At 39.4% G+C, this 21,352-nt stretch overlaps 1 protein-coding gene across 1 annotated transcript in view; it reads left to right on the forward strand.

The window, feature by feature from the left end:
* LRRC7 (leucine rich repeat containing 7) overlaps nucleotides 1-21,352 on the forward strand; it is a 345,057-nt gene that overhangs the window by 171,919 nt on the left and 151,786 nt on the right. The window contains exons 5-7 of the mRNA XM_063427909.1: nucleotides 6,376-6,454; nucleotides 9,234-9,323; nucleotides 11,509-11,565. Coding sequence (XP_063283979.1) covers nucleotides 6,376-6,454; nucleotides 9,234-9,323; nucleotides 11,509-11,565 — 226 coding nt within the window. The remainder of the gene's footprint in view (nucleotides 1-6,375; nucleotides 6,455-9,233; nucleotides 9,324-11,508; nucleotides 11,566-21,352) is intronic.

Raw genomic sequence — 21,352 nt, forward strand, 5'->3', positions numbered from 1 at the left:
TGTTGGTGATAGTGTGAGGATGCAGGAAAGCGTGTTGTGAAAGTGTGAGGATGCAGGTAAGTGTGTTGTAATAGTGTGAGGATGCAGGTAAGCGTGTTGGTGATAGTGTGAGGATGAAGGTAAACGTGTTGTGATAGTGTGAGGATGCAGGTAAGCATGTTGGTGATAGTGTGAGGATGTAGGAAAGCGTGTTGGTGATAGAGTGAGGATGCAGGTAAGCGTGTTGGTGATAGTGTGAGGATGCAGGTAAGCGTGTTGGTGATAGTGTGAGGATGCAGGAAAGCGTGTTGTGAAAGTGTGAGGATGCAGGAAAGCGTGTTGGTGATAGTGTGAGGATGCAGGTAAGTGTGTTGTGATAGTGTGAGGATGCAGGTAAGTGTGTTGTAATAGTGTGAGGATGCAGGTAAGCGTGTTGGTGATAGTGTGAGGATGAAGGTAAACGTGTTGTGATAGTGTGAGGATGCAGGTAAGCGTGTTGGTGATAGTGTGAGGATGCCGGAAAGCGTGTTGTGATAGTGTGAGGATGCAGGTAAGCGTGTTGGTGATAGTGTGAGGATGCAGGTAAGCGTGTTGGTGATAGTGTGAGGATGCAGGTAAGCGTGTTGTGATAGTGTGAGGATGCAGGTAAGCGTGTTGGTGATAGTGTGAAGATGCAGGTAAGCGTGTTGGTGATAGTGTGAGGATGCAGGTAAGTGTGTTGGTGATAGTGTGAGGATGCAGGTAAGCATGTTGGTGATAGTGTGAAGATGCAGGTAAGCGTGTTGGTGATAGTGTGAGGATGCAGGTAAGCATGTTGGTGATAGTGTGAGGATGTAGGAAAGCATGTTGGTGATAGTGTGAAGATGCAGGAAAGTGTGTTGTGCTAGTGTGAGGATGCAGGTAAGCATGTTGGTGATAGTGTGAGGATGCAGGAAAGTGTGTTGTGATAGTGTGAAGATACAGGTAAGCGTGTTGGTGATAGTGTGAGGATGCAGGTAAGCGTGTTGTGAAAGTGTGAGGATGCAGGAAAGCGTGTTGGTGATAGTGTGAGGATGCAGGAAAGCATGTTGGTGATAGTGTGAGGATGCAGATAAGCGTGTTGTGATATTGTGAGGATGCAGGTAACCGTGTTGGTGATAGTGTGAGGATGCAGGAAAGCGTGTTGTGAAAGTGTGAGGATGCAGGAAAGCATGTTGGTGATAGTGTGAGGATGCAGGTAAGCGTGTTGGTGATAGTGTGAGGATGCAGTTAAGCGTGTTGGTGATAGTGTAAGGATGCAGGTAAGCGTGTTGGTGATAGTGTGAGGATGCAGGTAAGCGTGTTGTGATAGTGTGAGGATGCAGGTAAGCGTGTTGGTGATAGTGTGAGGATGCAGGTAAGCGTGTTGTGATAGTGTGAGGATGCAGTTAAGCGTGTTGGTGATAGTGTGAGGATGCAGGTAAGCGTGTTGGTGATAGTGTGAGGATGCAGGTAAGCGTGTTGTGATAGTGTGAGGATGCAGGTAAGCGTGTTGTGATAGTGTGAGGATGCAGGTAAGCGTGTTGGTGATAGTGTGAGGATGCAGGAAAGCATGTTGGTGATAGTGTGAGGATGCAGGAAAGCGTGTTGGTGATAGTGTGAGGATGCAGGAAAGCGTGTTGGTGATAGTGTGAGGATGCAGGTAAGCGTGTTGGTGATAGTGTGAGGATGCAGGTAAGCGTGTTGTGACAGTGTGAGGATGCAGGTAAGCGTGTTGTGACAGTGTGAGGATGCAGGAAAGAGTGTTGGTGATGATCCTGTCGTTTGACTTTGCATTTTTTACATTTGTTGTTTAAAATTATGAAAGCGAAGCTGTAGTTTGGTGTCAAGGGGCTCTGGCATGCGTACTTTCCTTTTTTTCTGCCTTGTTTAATATAACTTGTATATCTGTACCAGGAGACTTTACAACAAACCCTTCTTTCCTGAGCTCCGTGATTCAGATTGATGACTTATTTTGTTATAACTTGATGTTTTTGTTATAATGTTGCTTTTAGGACACATAGCAGAGCTCCAGTACTCATACCGGTAGTAGTATCTATGCTTTAAGTCTCTCCCCAGTGCCGCAAAGAATAAAGTGTTTATAGCCCTCTTTACCCAAACGTCAATCGAGACTTGATGGTAAAACAACAGTTATTAAAAGAAATACAGGTTTATGTGCACAGATCCCCAGCATGGGATTCCCTATTGCAAACACAGTAAGTCTGCTCAGGCGGTGCTTACATTGCTGCCCAGCAGCACCTCCAGTGGCAGTCACTCAGATGGCCATTAGAGGTGCTTCCTGGGTCAGCGTCTGGCATTCCACGTCTCCATGCTCCACATGCAGTGGCGTACACATGACCCATGGGGCCCCGGTGCGAAAATTGATCCGTGCCCCCCCCCCCTCGCGCTTACTCTGCGCGGGCCGGGGCAGCAACACATGGCGGCGGGCACCTGGTCGCAGAGGTTGCAGGGCTGCGACCGCGGTATGTACGCCAGTGCATGCAGATGCACACACACTTAAAGGACCACTACAGACACCCAGATCACATCAGCTCAATGAAGTGGTCTGGGTGTCAGGTCCCTCTAGTTTTAACCCTGCAGCTGAAAGCATAGCAGTTTCAGAGAAACTGTTATGTTTCACTGAGGGTTAATCCAGCTTCTAGTGGCTGTCTCACTGACAGCCGCTAGAGGCGCTTCCGCCATTTTAAGACAATGAACGTCCATAGGAAAGCATTGAGTAATGCTTTCCTATGCGCGGTTTGAATGCGTGCGCGGCTCTTGCCGTGCATGTGCATTCGGAGCTGAGAGGCGGAGGCATCCCCAGCGCCATGGGAGTCCTGCGCTGGAGAAAGGTAAGTGCTTTAGACACACACACACACACTCTCACGAACAAATGCATACACACTAGCTAACAGACACACACATTTACTGACAGAGAAACACTCAGCGGCAGACATACATACACACTCACTTACAAAACATACACTCTCACTGACAAACACACACTCACTAACAGACATCAAACAGACTCACTAACACACACACACACACACACTCACTGACACTCAGTAACAGACACACACAGTAACACACTCACTGACACTCACTAGCAGACACCAACACTCTAACACACTAACACACACACACACACTAACACACACACTCACTCACACACACTTGCACTCACACACACTAACACTCACACACACACTCACTCACACACACTAACACACACACACACACTAACACTCACTCACACACACTAACACTCACACACACTTACACTAACACTCACACTCACACACTCACACATGTTTTTTTTTTTATTTAATCCCCCCAGCCTCCCTACCTTGTGGAGTGCTGAGGGGATTCCCTGGGGTCCAGTGGTGCTGCTGGGCTCCTAGACAGTCAGGCTGGCCGGTGCGTGAGGGAGCATTCTCCCCTGAGTGCTTCCTCTTCAGCTCCCTCGCGCGCCGCGTAGGGATGCCGGCGCCGGAAGATGACGTCTTCTTCCGGCTCCGGTATCAGTGCGGTGCGCGAGGGAGCTGAAGAGGAAGCACTCAGGGGAGAATGCTCCCTCGCGCACCGGCCAGCCTGACTGCCCGCCGGGTGTAAGCAGGGCCAGCCTCGGGGGGCCCTGATGTGGCCGGCTCCTGGGGCCCCCAGGAGAAGAGGCTGGCCCATTGGGTACATACAGGGTCGCAGGGGCGGCCGGGCCCCCTGGTGGGCCGGGCCGGTCGCAGCCGCGACCCCTGCGACCCTGGTATGTACGCCACTGTCCACATGGAGACATCTCTCTTTGCAATCTATGAGAATTTCTGTTGCCTTTTATGTTTCTCTCTTTTCTGGATCAGTGGAAGAAGGGATTAGATGGATATAAAAATATATTCTTTATCTGACTTTTTGATATTTTTACCAACATATTTTTGTATGTATATCTTAACTTTGAGGGTTGCTGTTTTTGAGGAGGGGATTCATAAATAGTAAACTCAGCTCTGGTCATATAGTGGTAGGTTTGATTACTGTTCTGTATCAATGAGTGGCAGACATATTCTGTATTGTCTGTTGTACAGAGTAGAATTGCAGGCACATAGTGAGTTTATTGACAATGACTCGAGGAGATGTCTGTGCTGCCTCCGAAACCTGTCCAGTCTGCTTTTTCTAACAATATCTTGTTTGTTAGATTCTGATTTAATCAGTGCTATTCCTGTGTTTTTTACTGATTGAATTCTGAAAATGATACAATTTTATATTCTATCTCTGCTTCTGTTAGTTAGCCTTCTCTGCAGCCCATAACTCAGACGCCGCTAATAAGAACACAGGAACCAATCACCCCGAGTACTTTTATTTTCTATTCTCTCCATGTTTGATTTGCTTCACGCGCCTCTGTGTGACCTTTCTTATTGTCACTTTCCTTGCTTAACAGAAAAAGTAAATTCTTAGTTTGATTCCTCTATTGGCATGTTTGATGCCTTTTTCTCGAGGGTTAAACTGCACAAATCAGAGTTATACCATTGAATTAAGTGTAGTTTTCCTGATACTATAAAACCCTTAGGTCCCGTCCCCCCCACCATCATGGTCATCCCCCCCGCTGGGTTAAAGGGGTTAAAACTTACCTTTACCAGCACTGAGCTCCTTCAGTGCTGGTGACCTCTCCTCCCCCGCCGACATCAGCTCCCGAGTGGAGAGGAATGCGCATGCGCGGCAAGAGCCGCACACGCATTCAAACAGTCCAAAGGAAAGCATTTCTCAATGTTTTCCTATGGACGTTCTGCACGCTTAATGCGATTTTCGCATCCAGCGTTGCAGAAGCGCCTCTTGCAGCTGTCAGGAAGACAGCCACTAGAGGCTGGATTAACCCAGCAATGTAAACATAGCAGTTTCTCTGAAACTGCTATGTTTGCATCTGAAGGGTTAAAACCTGAGGGACCTGGCACCCAGACCACTTCAAAGAGCTGAAGTGGTCTGGGTGACTATAGTGTCCCTTTAAGCAAGGTATGAATTCTGAATGACTCTTTACATTGCATTCATCGTGGCCTAAGTAATTTATTTTTAAAACTGACAAAGGTTTAAACGCAGTACTATAACACCAAATAAAAAACATAAAAAACTTAACTTTTATTAAATAATTATATTAAAACCCAACATAAACTTTCATAAATATTGTGAATATAGTGTGAATTATTTATGATGACCAACATATAATTTAATACAAAAAAAAAAACACATTAAACTTCTGGAAATGTGTGAGGTCTCAGCCAGGTCATAAATTAGTTAATTAAAGGACACTATTGTCACCAAAACAATTTAAGCTTAATAAAGCAGTTTTAGTGTATAGATCATGACTGTGAAATGTCACTGCTCAATCCACTGCTATTTATGAGTTAAATACCTTGATCTCTGTTTATGCAGGTCTTGCCACACCTCCCCTGGCTGTGCCTGACACAGCCTGCATGAAAACAAAAATGGTTTCACTTTCAATCAGATTTAACTTACTTTAAAAGTGTGTAGCGCATGCTCAGTAAATTGAACTTTAATTACATACAGGAGGATCCTGCATGGTCTATCAAGCAATTAACAGAGCAGGAGATAAAAAAAATATACATTCAACAGAATTTGCAATAAAGGAAGTGTAGACATTAGATGACTTTTTACAGGAAGTGTTTAGGAAGGCTGTTTAAGTCATATGCTGGGAGGTGTGACTAGGGTGCATAAACAAAGTGATTAAACTCTTAAATGGCAGAGAATTGAGCAGTGAGACTTGTAGGGGCGTGATCTGTAAACCAAAACGTTTTTAAAAAGCCAAAGCTTGGGCACTATAGTGTCTCTTTAAGTACCTGGTTAGTACTTCACAAGTTTCCAGAAGTTTAGTTTTTAACAAAGGTGTTATCATCGGGCTTATCACATTATATTGTGTGTCGGACAATGTATATATGTATATTTTTTTTATTATAATTATTTAATAAAAGTTAGTCAACCCTTCACTGTTTCTTATTCTAATTAGAGTTTAATCCAATTATGAGTGTGCCTAACATAGGTAGAACAAGACAATCCTGCAAACTTTTATATGGTCAATTGGTTCTGGATTGTGTATTAGCCATGTGACTAGTGTTGTCATTTGCCACTAATTTCAAAAAGCCCATAACTAGGACTCTGCCTCAATATTCTTCAGATCTGCACCTTCTGCTCCCGTAGTATCATGAACTGCATATATATAACTAACGTATCATTTTTGGTTATGTATCTTTTTTATTTATTATGCATTACAGTATTTATTATGCAATTTTTTTTTTAGTAAAATGTGTACATTTTATCATCTTCACTAAATTGCAATTGTAACCTTAGAAAGTTTATATATTATTCACAAACTATTAAATATTTTACATATTCTCATTGCAGGGATCCAGGAATTTCCAGAAACCATAAAATGTTGTAAATGTTTAACAATAGTTGAAGCCAGTGTGAATCCGATTTCCAAGTAAGTGGTGTGATTCCCCCTCCCTCTATTACCCTGTAACATTCTAGATAAAGCCAGGCTGTGGAATCTTAAAGTTCATTAAAACAGATCAGTTTTGCAGGAACAAAGGAATCGAGCTCTGTAAAAGTGCACAAGATGGTCAGTGGCTAAAGTCCTGATAATATAATTATGCTATTTTTTTAGTCTCCTGTGTTCCTTTATCAATATAGATTAAGGGGCCTTCTATTTCTAAAAAAAGAAAAAGGAAATCCTTTTAAAATCGTTATTAAACTTACCTGTCATCCAGCACTAAGACAGAATCCTTACTGAAGGTTCACCCCACCTACTGTGAAGTCATCAATACTGACAACTTTTGTCCAATGAAATGTTCTCATTGAGAAGAATTATGGATATTCAGCATGTGCACTGGTATCACAGCAATCCACCAATCCAGTGCTTTACTATAAGAACCATTGAACCTAAAGTATCTCATAGAAAAGCATTACATGCACAACGAGCATGTGTCATCACACATACTTTGTATGCTGATGCCGACGTAACATAGGTTCAGTTATTGAATTATTATTTTTTGTTGAAAGCCCCTAATGGCTGTCTGACAGCCACTATAGACATGGCAATTGCAAACTATAAAAGTGCCTTTTCTCCAAAACAGCAATGTTTCAACTGTGACAGAATAGAACCAGCATCTATGCCTCAAAAAACAAATAATTAAGATTAAATTAGATAAAGAGATAAAATATATGTGGCCATTGTATATTGTCAGATATGAGAATGGGGGAATGCTATACTATTGCCGGTGTAGAATGCAGTCAGAATTCTTGTAACAAAACCCACAGAACATGTGTAACAGTTATAATCCCTAAGATTATTTTTCTATGCATAATCTTTTTAATTTATCAGTTAACTAGTGTTGGTGGGAATGCACTTTATTGCCCAGTATAGGACAGTACATTTAGCTACACTGTGTAATTCACCCATCCTCTTTGCCTTTCATCCACTCTTTCATTCATCAACTACCCTCACTACATCCTTACCCCTCACCACAGTGATATTCTCTACCCCATCTGTTCATAGCCATACAGCCCTATTCCTTCCCCATATATAGACCCTAAACCATAGAGTAAATTGGTCCCTTACCCCACGTTTCAGTCCTTACACCAAGCCATATTTTCTCCCTCACCTAAGCCTTTTTTTTTGCCCCCTGCATTTCATACCTTACCTACAGACATAATTCTTCCTCCGTAGAACCATTCTCTCTACAACCCCCAATCACACATTCTCCTTTTTCCCACTTCCTTCCATCCAGAGAAGGATTAAGATCCCACTGGGTCGTAGTCATGGCTTGGAGACCTACCTTCATTCACATAGGGATAATGAATGAGGTCAAGTACATTGATGATTCCAGGACCTTGGTCTAATCCCTGGGTCGTAGGCACCTGCCTAAGGTCTTGTTATGGCTAACCCTGCTCCCCCTCCCTCCTCTGTTTATAGTACAGGGCTGAACCTACCTATCTTGTCAGTCTATAGTTCTACGTAGCGCCTGGCCAAGTTGACATTAAGTGGATGAATCATGGCAGCATTCTGTGACTCATGGCTGTCACTTGCCTTTCAGTAAATAGAAGGTACTCGGTTACTTATGATCAAATCATCTTAGACAGATAGACCTAACCAATTTTAAAGGCTTTAGTTATTGTACTAAAACGATGTTTTGCCCTTGAAAAAATAATTTATAAATCAAGCTTTTGCATTACCTTCCTAAACAAACATAGGAATCCTTAATATGAGCTATTTTTACACGCACTGACAGTTTAATGAAGGCTGAATTGATGTTGCTATGTGAAATTAGGCAGCATCACTCCAACCCCTTATTAAAATACAACCAGTGTTTTAGCCATAAGGATACTGCAGTATTTATAGACTCTTTGTTGTGAAGCTTCCAAACTGCATTCTGCTTTGCTGCATCGAATCTATTTAACAAGATATTAGCAAAGAGTAAAGAACGTGCCACTTTTTTTTCATCTGTTGCTATATCATAATAGTTGATTTATAACAGTTTAATTACTAGATGGGTCCCCATGCCCACGATTCAATGGACCAGGGAATGCCTACTATGGCTAGAACTATTTGTACATGGGGTGCTCAATCCACTCCGAATCCTTTTTTTTTTCTGGCACAAAGACAAAAATATCTCATCTAGTAAATTATAATTTGGAGAAAATTTACTGAAATGCCAGAAGAAAAAAAAAGAAATGAGATTCTTGAAAGTTGGCTTCTCTTGCTAGAATACATTTATCCTAATAATTGATTTACATCTCCCAAGTGTTGTATTATTGACACTGCAGTTGAAGTTGCTAACTGCTATACCTGCAGCAGTGAAATACAGCTGATCTGTGCCACTAGCAGAGACTCTCCAAGCACCATAACCACTAAAGCTCGCTCTAGTGATTATGGTGCTAAGATTGTCTTGCAACATTCACATTGTAAAGAGTCCTCCACCTCACCTCCCCTTCTAATGTCAGAGAGTCAGAAGTTCCTGAGTTCCTGAGCTAAGTTCTGCAATGCCAATATGGCTTGGTGCCTTACAATGGGAGGGACACAGGGCGTTACAGCAAGCCGTAGGGGTTATGGTGCATGAAGTGTTCCTTTTACATGAAGTTTATTTGTGCCCATAGTCATATGATATGAAGTAACTACTTTCTGGAATGGCAACATTTTATTTTTTTTCCATGAAGATCTATAACAGTTGTTTTATTTATTAAGTCTAAAAATCTTTTTACAGGTTACCCGATGGATTCACGCAGCTCCTTAACCTTACTCAGCTGTACCTTAACGATGCCTTTCTTGAGTACCTTCCTGCTAATTTTGGAAGGTGAGAGAAAACAATTCTTAATCTATATATGTGTTTCGGGGGTCTCCACATCTGAGTACTTTGTGAATAAATTGACTGTGAGACTGTGCGGTATACGAGTGTTCTTCACAAAACGTGTATGTGATATCAACTCACAAAAAGATTCTAAACCACTAACTCGACATAATTTAAATATATCCTTAGCCTTTTCCCTCTAACAATTTGTGTACCTGTGTTAACTTTAAAGGGACACTATAGTCACCAGAACAACTACAGCCTAATGTAGTTGTTTTGGTGTCTATAGCCTGTCCCTGTAGGCTTTTTGCTGTACACACTGCCTTTGTCAGCCAAGGAGGAGGATCAGGGGCAGGACCGTGCCGGCAGACCCGCACGGTGCTGGAAATAAGGAACTTTTTTTTTTTTATTATTTAAGGAGGGCAAGAGGGGGCCAGGGACCCTACATGTGTTTTTAACACTATAGGGTCAGGAATACCTGTTTGTGTTCCTGGCCAAATAGTGTTCCTTTAAGTTTATCCATTCAAATCAAATATGACTTTTGGTTTCCTCCAGGGCTGTTTCTCACACTGAGCTACGAGTTCCGACTCTCAGCCAATCCAAATTATCCAAAGTTGGATGGGTTAAGCTGAGACCAGGTAGATCGGCCAAGCTGTAGGGGAGCACCAGTTTTTGTCAAAGGTATTGGCACAAACTGGGGGTGATGGTACCCAAAGCCTCTTTGTACCATAAACCCTACAAAAAGCTTTAATTGTTATTGCACCTAAAGTGCCTTTTTAATAATAGTTAAGTAAATGTAACTGTTTAATTCTGTAAATTTTAGTAAAGTAAATTTTAAATGTTTAATTATAAAAAAAAACCCAATAAGTAAGAGGGTATATACAATAAGACAGATTGACTCCATATTTTCACTGTGATTAATCTACATGTCATTTGCATTATTTAAACAACTTTGTTTTCCTGGCACTATAGTTTCCCTTTAATTCCACATAGATTGACCTGGCAAGTTTCGACCTGTCTTTGTCAAACCTGTGTTTCACCATATCACATACAACTTAAACAGACAAAGTGGTAATTTGCAATTACATACCCCTCACAAGGTGGGAGTTGCAAAGCAATGTGTTTAACCCTTTATATATAAAAATGTGAATGTGTGTGTCAAGTGTCAGTGTTGTGAAAGGAAGCATTTCCACAAATGTATGGTAATAATACATTACAAAATCGAATCCGCAAGACTCATGTATCAATATTAAAGAAAAGCACAATAAAAATAAATAAATAATAATAAATAAATAAAATATATCAAAAAGGCAAGCTGTACAAGCAAGCAGCTTCTGAATAGCAAAGTATATTTTACCAATTATATGGCACAGATGAGCATTTGAGCATCATACCCGAAATGGACAAGAGGATGAAGGTGTGAAATTAATCTCGTCAGACAGTGCGTAGCAAACTAAATCACAAAAATGATCAAAACATAAAATAGTTAAATAGAAATGTACGGAAAAATGCTAAAATTTACAAAGAAGTACAAAATAAAGAATGATGCATGGTAATTTTTAAAATAAGAGAAACATATATACATATATCTTGTGAGTAAAATCAGAGCTCCCTCATTACCCATGCTCAGCTTCTCCCCAGACATATATTTAGGAAGCCCTACGGTGGTAAGCTGGCCAGCTCCTGGGCCACCTAACAAGTGGAACAGACAGGGCCTGTTCTCACTCGCGTCCTCAGCGACCCCTGTATTTCTGTCACTGGCTAAGAATACACGTACCACAGGTTGATAAACCAGCATGTAGGCCTAGGGCAGGGTTAGCCAACCTTCAGTAGACTACATCTGCCACAATGCTCTCACAGCTCTCACAGCCATTATGCTGGCAAAGCATCATGGGAAGGTGTAGTCCAAAACATCTGCAGGGCCGAAGGTTGCCTATGCCTGGCCTAGGGCATAAGCGTTACAAAGGGGGTTATTTAAACTGTAATCAATTAAACAAACTGATTGGAAAATGTAGCCAAAATATGCAAGCTGAATTGGAAATATTTTATCTTTGTTTACATTTTTCAATGTAATTTTTTATTATTTTCATTTGGCGCTCAAAGACCTAAGCTACTAGTTACAACACTCCGAAAATTGTGATTAAATAGACTATTTAGTTTTAATAATTTCTCCTGCATTTATTTGTTTCAGGCTCAGCAAATTGCGGATACTGGAACTAAGAGAAAACCATTTGAAAACGTTACCAAAGTAAGTAAAGGTTTAAACTAAAGTGTACTGGCTATTTGATTGGTTATTAAACTGGTTCAGGCTATTTTATTGGCTATTAAACTGGCCCATTTATGTTACAATGTAATACTTTAGAAGCACTTTCAAAGACTGAATTGTAATTATGTCTCTAACGTCCTATATTTACTTAATGGTCTGAAAACGAGGTGGAAAGACATTTTTTCATCTGCCCAAATTGTCACCTCTTAGTGAATATGTCCTTGTTCCATTGGTGGCAGAAGTGTTTTGAACCCCTTATTACTTTCTGTATCTATCTTTTAAATGACACAAAATGTAAACTAGCTTTCGCAGAAGTCCTAGTAATAGATAGTACTAATCTGATTACAAATAGTATGACATTAGTCATGTTTTTTTAGAATGTTTATTGAATATGTGGATGCCATATTTACTGACTTTGATGGGAAAAAATGTGAACTTATTGAATAGTTGATGGGGAGGATCCTTTGCTACGAATGTCCAATAAATGACAATCACACTTTAGTTTGGGAGCTCTTTGCTATAAAACATAAACTTCATCATCGCAGTATACTCTCCAAGAAGTAGGCGTAAAAAGTTTAAAAAAATATTCAGCAATGTACACAATGTTAGTGCTTTATAGATAATGTTAATGATCCATTAAAAAAAAAGCTTGTCATACCTGAGGTCTGGTGGCCATAAAGCTGCACCCGTAATGACTGTCCATACCTACCAAGAGATTCAGCTTAAATTTTTTACCTCTGTTTGAGTTTAAATATTTGATGTAAATTAATGTTTAAATATTTGATTTAAGTGTGTGTTTAGGAAGCCTTGAACATAGACACATGGCACCCTAGAGACGATACTGACCACAAAGGCCGTATGGCAGAAAAGTGGGGCACGGGGAACAGGGGGACGTGGGAATGGGGACACAAAAGACACGAAACCCAGATTATTACATAGGCCAGGCAACCTTACCGGGAGCTGTCCTAATTACCCCACTGGATTCCCAGTTACGATACCACCCAGAGCAACAACCGCACCAATAGGGGATCCCCAGTGACAACCATGAGATCCGAACCGGCAGAAGAGACGGTGCACCCCAGTGGCTGCTGAGACACAGACAGGACTGCGCACCAGGCGAACAGCCCCCCCTATAAACATTAGAGCCCTTCCATGCCTTTCCCACAACTTTTACTCAGAGACATGGAGCCTCATCGGTGTACGCAGAGAGGAGTTCAACGACATAGATGGAGACCATACCTTAATAACCACACTGACCCAACATACACCCCAGAGGACGACAAAACACTAACTACAAAAAGCCAGAAAGCGTCCCTACTCCCCTCCACTCCAGAGTGGCCCCCAAACTAAACTACGACGACACAGTCCGAGCTCATACTACATTGGCCTTTTCTCCCTTGACTGATTATTTTCACATTGCAATATTCCGACGTATTATTTACACGGGTGGCTCTATTGCTATACACCACGAAGACGCTAGGTTATAAAACCGTTTGTAATTTTATTCTGTTTTTGAATTTTAATCACCTAACAACATAATTCGTATTAATATGTTACTTTAGCAAAATGTGCAACTTCATCTTTTGTTCTCTCAATGAATGAATGCCTAATCTTGCCTGCTACTGCTATTAAACATGTCTGTCAAACTTTTCTGCACAACAAAAAAAAAAAAAATAAAAAAAAAAAAATAAAAGCTTGTGAGATCTTCAGAAAACATATTGATGGTCTTAATTCCGGAAAGAGTTTAAACCATTTGTAAAAAAAAAAAATGCTCAAACCCGTTGCTAAAGACATGGACCTCCATAAAATCATAATTTATCAGAAGCTACTAGGGAGAAAATCACTTGAATGATGCAGAACCTATTCTAAAAATATCCGGCAGCAAAACTCGCCTTTAATTGGATGAGAGGGGTAGCAACCAAGAAATGCCATAAACTGATATAAAATAAATAATTGAGGAACGTGTGATGTTACAAAGTCATTGACCATTCTAACAGTGTGACCTACAAAACAAGTTATAGGATCGTCGAGCGTGATGTGCCTTAACGATCGTTCATCATAGTGTACGGTATGATTTTTCATCTACAGAAGTCCAGGAGCTTCAGTTCCTATTGTAATTGCTGTGATCCTGGGAGACTGGCCCAGGATAATTAGGTTAGGAATGGAGTTTCATTTTTATTTATAATTGAGGAAACAACAACACCCTCTGTGAAGCGATCCCGAGCTATGAAACAGAACCTAACTATATAAAGCTGATGCAAAAGCCGCAAATACTTAAATACCATGCTCTGCAACAGGTGTAGGCAACATTCGGCACTCCAGAGGTTATGGACTACATCTTACATATTGCTCGTACAGCCAGAAATTTAGTCGTGTGGATCATGCTTTCTTGGCCCATACTTTTCTCTTTAGAACAAATGGCATCACTGTAACCCACAGTAGGCCTAAGCATTTTCATCTGACCATGTGCATACCTTGACGGCCACAATCTACGTGCAGCAGATTAATGGAACACATGTGAATGATTGTTGATGAAACCTTTAGCAATGTGAAATGTTACTTCATCAGACCAGTAAGGTATGAAGAGTGATGTTATTTTACTCTGTGATCATTAGTGCACTATGTTTTAGCCACACATTTTTAAGAAGGACATTATGGAACTAGAAAAAGTGAAGAGGTGGAATACTGAATTAGTAAAAGGAATAGAACATTTTAGTCAAGGCTAGTTACATTAGAAAAAAACTAGTCTTATGATAATTGACATACGTACATAATGGTTCTATTGACCTATATAGCAGAGGTGACTGGTCTTTATATAATCACTAGTAATTGGATATCTATCTATCTATCTATCTATCTAGTATCTATCTATCTATCTATCTAGTATCTATGTATCTATCTATCTATCTATTTATCTCTCTATTTATATCTCTCTCTATCTATCTATTTATGTCTCTATCTATCTATCTATCTATATCTCTCTATCTATTTATCTATCTATTTATCTCTCTATCTCTATCTATTTATCTATCTATTTATCTCTCTCTCTATCTATCTATTTATCTCTCTCTCTATCTATCTATTTATGTATCTATCTATCTATCTCTCTCTCTCTATCTCTCTATGTATCTCTCTCTCTATTTATCTCTCTATCTGTCTATCTTAGAGGGAAAAAAGTACACATTTAAAATAGATTTAGAGGTGCATAATAATTAGGAGTATTTTAAAAACATTATTGATATATTTTTTTCTATGACCTAGTATACATCTTTCTTTTTTTTTTTGGTGTTCTGATATGTTGAATCAATTTCCCATTTCTGATTTAGTGTATAACATCATTTACCGTTCACCCCACAAGAAGATTAATGGGATTCAAATGTCCTCCCTGGCTGTGGTTTTCTCTATGCTTTATTAGAGTAATTCATCATAGAACACGCTGAAAGAATAGGAAGTATGAATGTACTTTTGGATCAGGGCTCAGTATAACATATTACCTTGCTCTATGGGAAGGAGAAAACATTGATTTAAATGGTATTGTTTGTTCTTCAGCGTTCTTATGTTTTGTTTTGTTTTTTTAAATTTTGTTAGTTTATTTTATTTTTCCCTAGTCTCTCTTCTCTAAATAAAAACATGGTTTCGTAAAAAAAAAAAAAATACATTTTATTTCATAATTGATGACCTGTGTATTTCCATTTAGCCATTGAACAAAAAAAACTATTTTTTGTGTGTCTTTTCCTAGTTGTCTATTTTTGTAACATTAATTTCCCAAATGCTAAATAAAATACTTAAACATAGGTAAAGTGCAGGAAGAAAATTTCTGTAACAGCTAAAGTCAATCCCTTCAAGTGAAGATTGGGTCAACAACTAGCTAATCGCAAGGTTTGAGTTATGTATTGAGTTAACTATTGCATCGTTTGTTTGGGCTATATATTGAGTTATCTATTGGTTCGTTTGTTTGAGTTATGTATTAAGTTATCTATTGGTTTGTTTGTTTGGGTTATGTATTAAGTTATTTATTGGTTCGTTTGTTTGGGTTATGTATTGAGTTATCTATTGGTTCGTTTGTTTGGGTTATGTATTGAGTTATCTATTGGTTCGTTTGTTTGGGTTATGTATTGAGTTATCTATTGGTTCGTTTGTTTGAGTTATGTATTGAGTTATCTATTGGTTAGTTTGAGTTATGTATTAAGTTATCTATTGGTTAGTTTGAGATATGTATTAAGTTATCTATTGGTTCGTTTGTTTGAGTTATGTATTGAGTTATCTATTGGTTCGTTTGTTTGTTTGCGTTATGTATTCGTATAAAACATTCAAACATGATGCCCTCTGGCTCGGGACAGCATCACTTATATATGATTTCAAATAGCGTGCCCTTTAAGTAGAGGAATGCCTACTCACAAATGTGTCATAGAAGCTGAGTCTCTGAGGGCTGACCATGCACAAAATATGTAAAAAAAAAAAAAAAGTATCTTAATTTACATTAACTTGCATACATACATACATTTGTTTTTGTTTTCCCAGAAAGCAGTTGTTTTATCAGAGTAAAAACTTTGTGAAAAATTGTGTAAGGTAATATGCTTTTTTTTTTTTTTCTCTTCACTACTATTTTGAAATTTTACACTTTTTTAGTTTCTTGTATGAATAAATTTTTTTGGTCACTCAAATAATCGTGCAATTAAATTGCATCATTTAAAGTGAATAACAATACACCGTTTACAAAGACACAAAGATGTGATAGATGTAGAATTTTCCAGATCTTAACTCATACACCAATTGCTTCCAATGTACTTTTTCTATGAATTGTGTCAGATTGTGGAGTGTGCTATGTCTGCTAGAATGTCTTAATTGAAACGTATCATAACTCGCCTTTACTTTCATCACGTGACTGCCTTCACCTTTTCCTCAACTCCTCAGACAATGCAAGGTAGATTTGCCATCTTCTTAACATAATTATAAATATTTGTATGAAATCTCTATATATTTATTTAAGATACATTGTAGGCACCGTAACCACTTCATCTTACTAAAGTGGTTATAGTATCTGGAGTCCCTTGACACCTTCCATTTAGCATTAAAGGAACACTATAGTCACCTAAATTACCCCAGCCAAACAAAGCAGTCCTAGTGTATAGACCACTCCCCCTCAATTGCACCGCTCAATTTACTGTCACCTAGGAGTCAAATCACCTTGTTTCTGTTTATGCAGCCCCAGCCACACCTCCCCTGGCTATGACTGACAGAGCCTGCATGAAAAAAAAAATGGTTTCACTTTCAAACAGATGTAATTTACCTTAAATAATTGTATCTCAATCTCTAAATTGAACTTTAATCACATACAGGAGGCTCTTGCAGGGTCTAGCAAGCTTTTAACATAGCAGGGGATAAGAAAATCTTAATTAAACAGAACTTGCCATAAAGAAAGCCTAAATAGAGCTCTCTTTACAGGAAGTGTTTATGGAAGGCTGTGCAAGTCACATGCAGGGAGGTGTGACTAGGGTTCACAAACAAAGGGATCCAACTCCCAAATGGCAGAGGGCCGAGCAGTGAGGCCGCAGGGGCATGCTCCACACACCAAAACTGCTTCACCTAGCCAAAGCTGTTCAGGCGACCACAGTGTCCCTTTATTTCAACAAGCTTAAGTTGTCCCATTAGATAGGGTAATATGCTTTTTTAATATGCAATTTTTTCATGAAACTATTTAAATGAATATTTTTGACACATTTTGTCCTTTTCAAATCTTGTATTTGCCTTGTGAGTTATCTACCTTGCAAAAAATAACTACCAAGGGTTTAAACCAGACTGTAGTGGGTAGTATGTTTCATATCCACTGTCGGGTTCACAGTTTAGTGGATGGAGCCCAAGATGCAGAGGAATGCTGAAGGCAATGGACCAAGTCTGCAGTACAAAATGATCAGACGAAGAAAGTAGTCGGGGAAGCCAAAGGTAAGGACAGATGACACAGCTTCAGAAGCGATGATACAGGCAAGGGTCAAATTCAGGATACAACAGGACAGTCATTGAAGGTCTTTACATGATCAGGAGCACAGTACAACTGAGCTAAGAGTAAAGGGTGTGTGGTTTAAATAAGGAGAGTGGGCGGTCTTGTCTATTGAGGTTTCTCCCTAGTCTCCACCTCCTGTACCTTTAAAAGGCTCTGTTTCGGATCGTGTGCCCTTTGAGTCCCCCGAAGCTCTACCTCCTGTGTGGACGCATGTGGAAGCAGTGGTGTTTTTCACAAACAGAATTCTGTCTTGCTGTGTTCGGTAACGGGCGTCCGTACGAACAGAGTTCTCTCTTCTGTATTGCTGTGTTCGGTAAGTGGTGTTCTCACAAACAGAGTTCTGTTCTTGCCGTGTTCAGTAACTGGCGTCCGTACAAATAGAGTTCTGCCTCCTGTGTTGGTAGGAGGCGTTCACACGAACAGAGGTGGCGTTCGTATGAATGTGAGTGGTCGGCGTGGGTGGTTGAGACATCGCGCTCTGACACGGCTTCCTCGTGGAGTGAGAGACGTGGCGTGGTAGGTGAGTGTCCTGATACCACTGTGTTGATCTCTGCGGTTTAAAGGAACATTCTCACATTCATTACTTGCCACATTCTCTCTGTGAATTTTACTTTATACAACATTGGTGCAAGGCTGATATTAAAGAATATTGGCGTATACTCTTCCCCCAAAAAATATTAATTTATAGTTTTATTATTATTTAATGTTTGAATTGTAAATAAAATTACCACAATTCAGAATAGGTTTGTTAACCACATGACCAAGATGTGGAAAACTGGGTCTGTTTGTGTTCAAAACATTGTAGCCAGATTGTATTGTCACATTGTGAGAAGTGGAAGGTGTCAGTATGAAAATGCACAGACTACAGACATTTCTGCTAAATGTTGGGCCAGGTTACAGGTCGTACATTGAAAACAAAGTACACCCTGTTCCAAATTATTATGCAAATTATATTTTTCTCATTTACCTAAATAATTGATGTAAATAACAGTCAGCATAATTCTCATGTTATCAACTATTAAGAGTACAATTCATATTTTATTGAACAAACCTCCCGATGATAGCTGTATTTTTTTAAACATAAAAAACTTACAATGCACTGTTCCAAATTATTACGCACAATAAGTTTCAAAACAATTTATAGGTTGTAAAGAACTGAAAATTGTCATTTGTTGTGTTTGCAGCATATTTACTGAAATCAAAAGCTATTTCAATCAAACTTATAACAACATTTTAACAGGTCAAGTTACATTTTAACATAGGACCCCTTATTTGATAGCAGCTTCACAAGTCTTGCATCCATTGAACTTGTGAGTTTTTGGACAGTTTCTGCTTGAATTTGTTTGCAAGATGTCAGAATAGCCTCCCAGAATTGCTGTTTGGATGTAAACTGCCTCCCACCCTCATATATCCTTTGCTTGAGGATGCTCCAGAGGTTCTCTATAGGATTGAGGTCAGGGGAGGATGGAGGCCACACCATGAATTTCTCTCCTTTTATCCCCATAGCAGCCATTGATGCAGAGGTATTCTTTGCAGCATGAGATGGTGCATTGTCATGCATGAAGATGATTTTATTACGGAAAGCATTGTTCTTCCTTCTGTACCAGGAATGAAAGTGGTCAGTCAGAAACTCCACATACTTTGCAGAGGTCATCTTTACACCTTCGGGGACCCTAAAGGGGCTGACCAGCTCTCTTCCCATGATTCCGGCCCAAAAAATGACTCCACCACAGCCTTGCTGACGTCGCAGCCTTGTTGAACAGGGTGGCCGTCCACCAGCCATCCACTACTCCATCCATCTGGACCGTCCAGGGTTGCACGGCACTCATCAGTGAACAGGACTGTTCAAAAATTAGTCTTCATGTATTTTTATGCCCAATGCAGCCATTTCTGCTTGTGAGCATTGGTTAGTGGTGGCTGAATAGAAGGTTTATGCACAGTTGCAAGACTCTGGAGGACTCTACAGCTTGATGTCCGTGGGACTCCAGAGGCACCAGCAGCTTCAAATATCTGTTTGCTGCTATGTAATGGTATTTTAGCAGCTGCTCTCTTGATCCGATGCATGGATCTGGCAGAAATCTTCCTCAATGTGCCTTTATCTGCACGAACCCGTCTGTGCTCTGAATCAGCCACAAATCTCTTAATAGTGCGATGATCACGCTTAAGTTTTCGTGAAATATCTAATGTTTTCATACCTCGTCCAAGGCATTGAACTATTTCACCCTTATCGGCAGCAGAGAGATCCTTGTTCTTCCCCATATTGCATGAAAATGGTGCTCTGCTTAATAATGTGGAACACCCTCCTTTAGTAGTTTTTCCTTAAATTGGGCTCACCTGGCAATCTAATCATCACAGGTGTCCGAGATTGTTTTCAGTGATCAAAAGAGCCCTGAGACACAATGCCATCCATGAGTTAAACTGAAAAACAAAATATTTAATCTTTGTGACACAAATAGAATTTGCATAATAATTTGGAACAGGGTGTAAAGGTCATAATTGCAGCCACTTCTTGGTAACTGGAAAAACTGTAGACTCACTGAAAATAAAGTACATTTAGAGGTTAGTTTCTTTTGTTATCTTTACTGCATTTTTTTTCCTTTCTTTTCCTTTCCATCATTTACCTCCATAATGCAGAATTTATCAATGGTCTGCTAAATCCTCGTGTATACAAATCTGGTCAAATAAAAAAAGAAGTGATAAAATGTAGCATTTATTGATTATTTTACATCACAAACATGGTTCTGTGTGTTGCTTGTCATTTCTGATTGTGCATGTAAATAATTGATAGCAGTAAAATATTGCACATTAGATAAAACATCTAATATATTTCAGGGTAATGAAATTGATAAATTTAATATTCTCACTCCATAATTTTTTTTCTGGCATCAATGAAACCCTAGTTGTCTTAGTGTCATAAACATTGAAGATATTTTAATATAAAGCCAGATTTTGGAAAATTAAATTGGCCTGTTCATTTACGATCTTCATTTTAACAACCATGCCTATAAATTAAGAGTTTTTTCTTTTGAAGCTTTTATTTCACTGTAAACTAACCTAACGAACCAAGATTATTAAGCTTTCACCATTAGGATAAACTGTGTGCAAAATAACACTAAATAAAAGTTAGGTGTCATTAGCATTATAAGACAACACTTTTTTTTTATTAATGTTTTCCATATCGTCAAGCAGATTAAAAATAAATATTTAACATCACAACTGCCTCAATGATCTAGCAAAAATAATGTATGCAGGTTGTTTCATTCATGGTCATGAATGAAGGTACTCAGAGTTGGATCTCAGCCACACTGTGCACCTGACAATACAAAGGTGCGGGATGTGAAGAGTTTCTGGGGTGCAAATGGCACTCTCATTAAAAACAATGTGTACGTCAGAATTGTAAAATATCGGATATACTTCCTATGTTTCTAATGACTTGTCTGCAGAAGCAGCAGAACTTAGGTTGTGCCCCAAACCAGAGACGCCCAGAGGTGAGTGTCTTTTAAATGTATGTTTGTTGCGAAATGTAATACACAGTATGTATTTTTTATTAGACGTTTAGAATTTCGGAGTAAAATAAAAAGCTTTCAGGAGATGCTCCTTTTATCTAGCAAAGCATTCTGAACAAACTGACAGATGAAATTCAAGCTGTGTTACAGATGTTATAGTAACAACAGGATAGATAATAAACAGGTCTAATCAAAGCAGTCAATAAATAAAAAATAAAAAACACACAGAGATCATTCTTCCAGATGGTCAAATTATTCATTT

This window comes from Pelobates fuscus, chromosome 7, assembly GCF_036172605.1.
Source record: "Pelobates fuscus isolate aPelFus1 chromosome 7, aPelFus1.pri, whole genome shotgun sequence".
NCBI classification, from domain to species: Eukaryota; Metazoa; Chordata; class Amphibia; order Anura; family Pelobatidae; genus Pelobates; species Pelobates fuscus.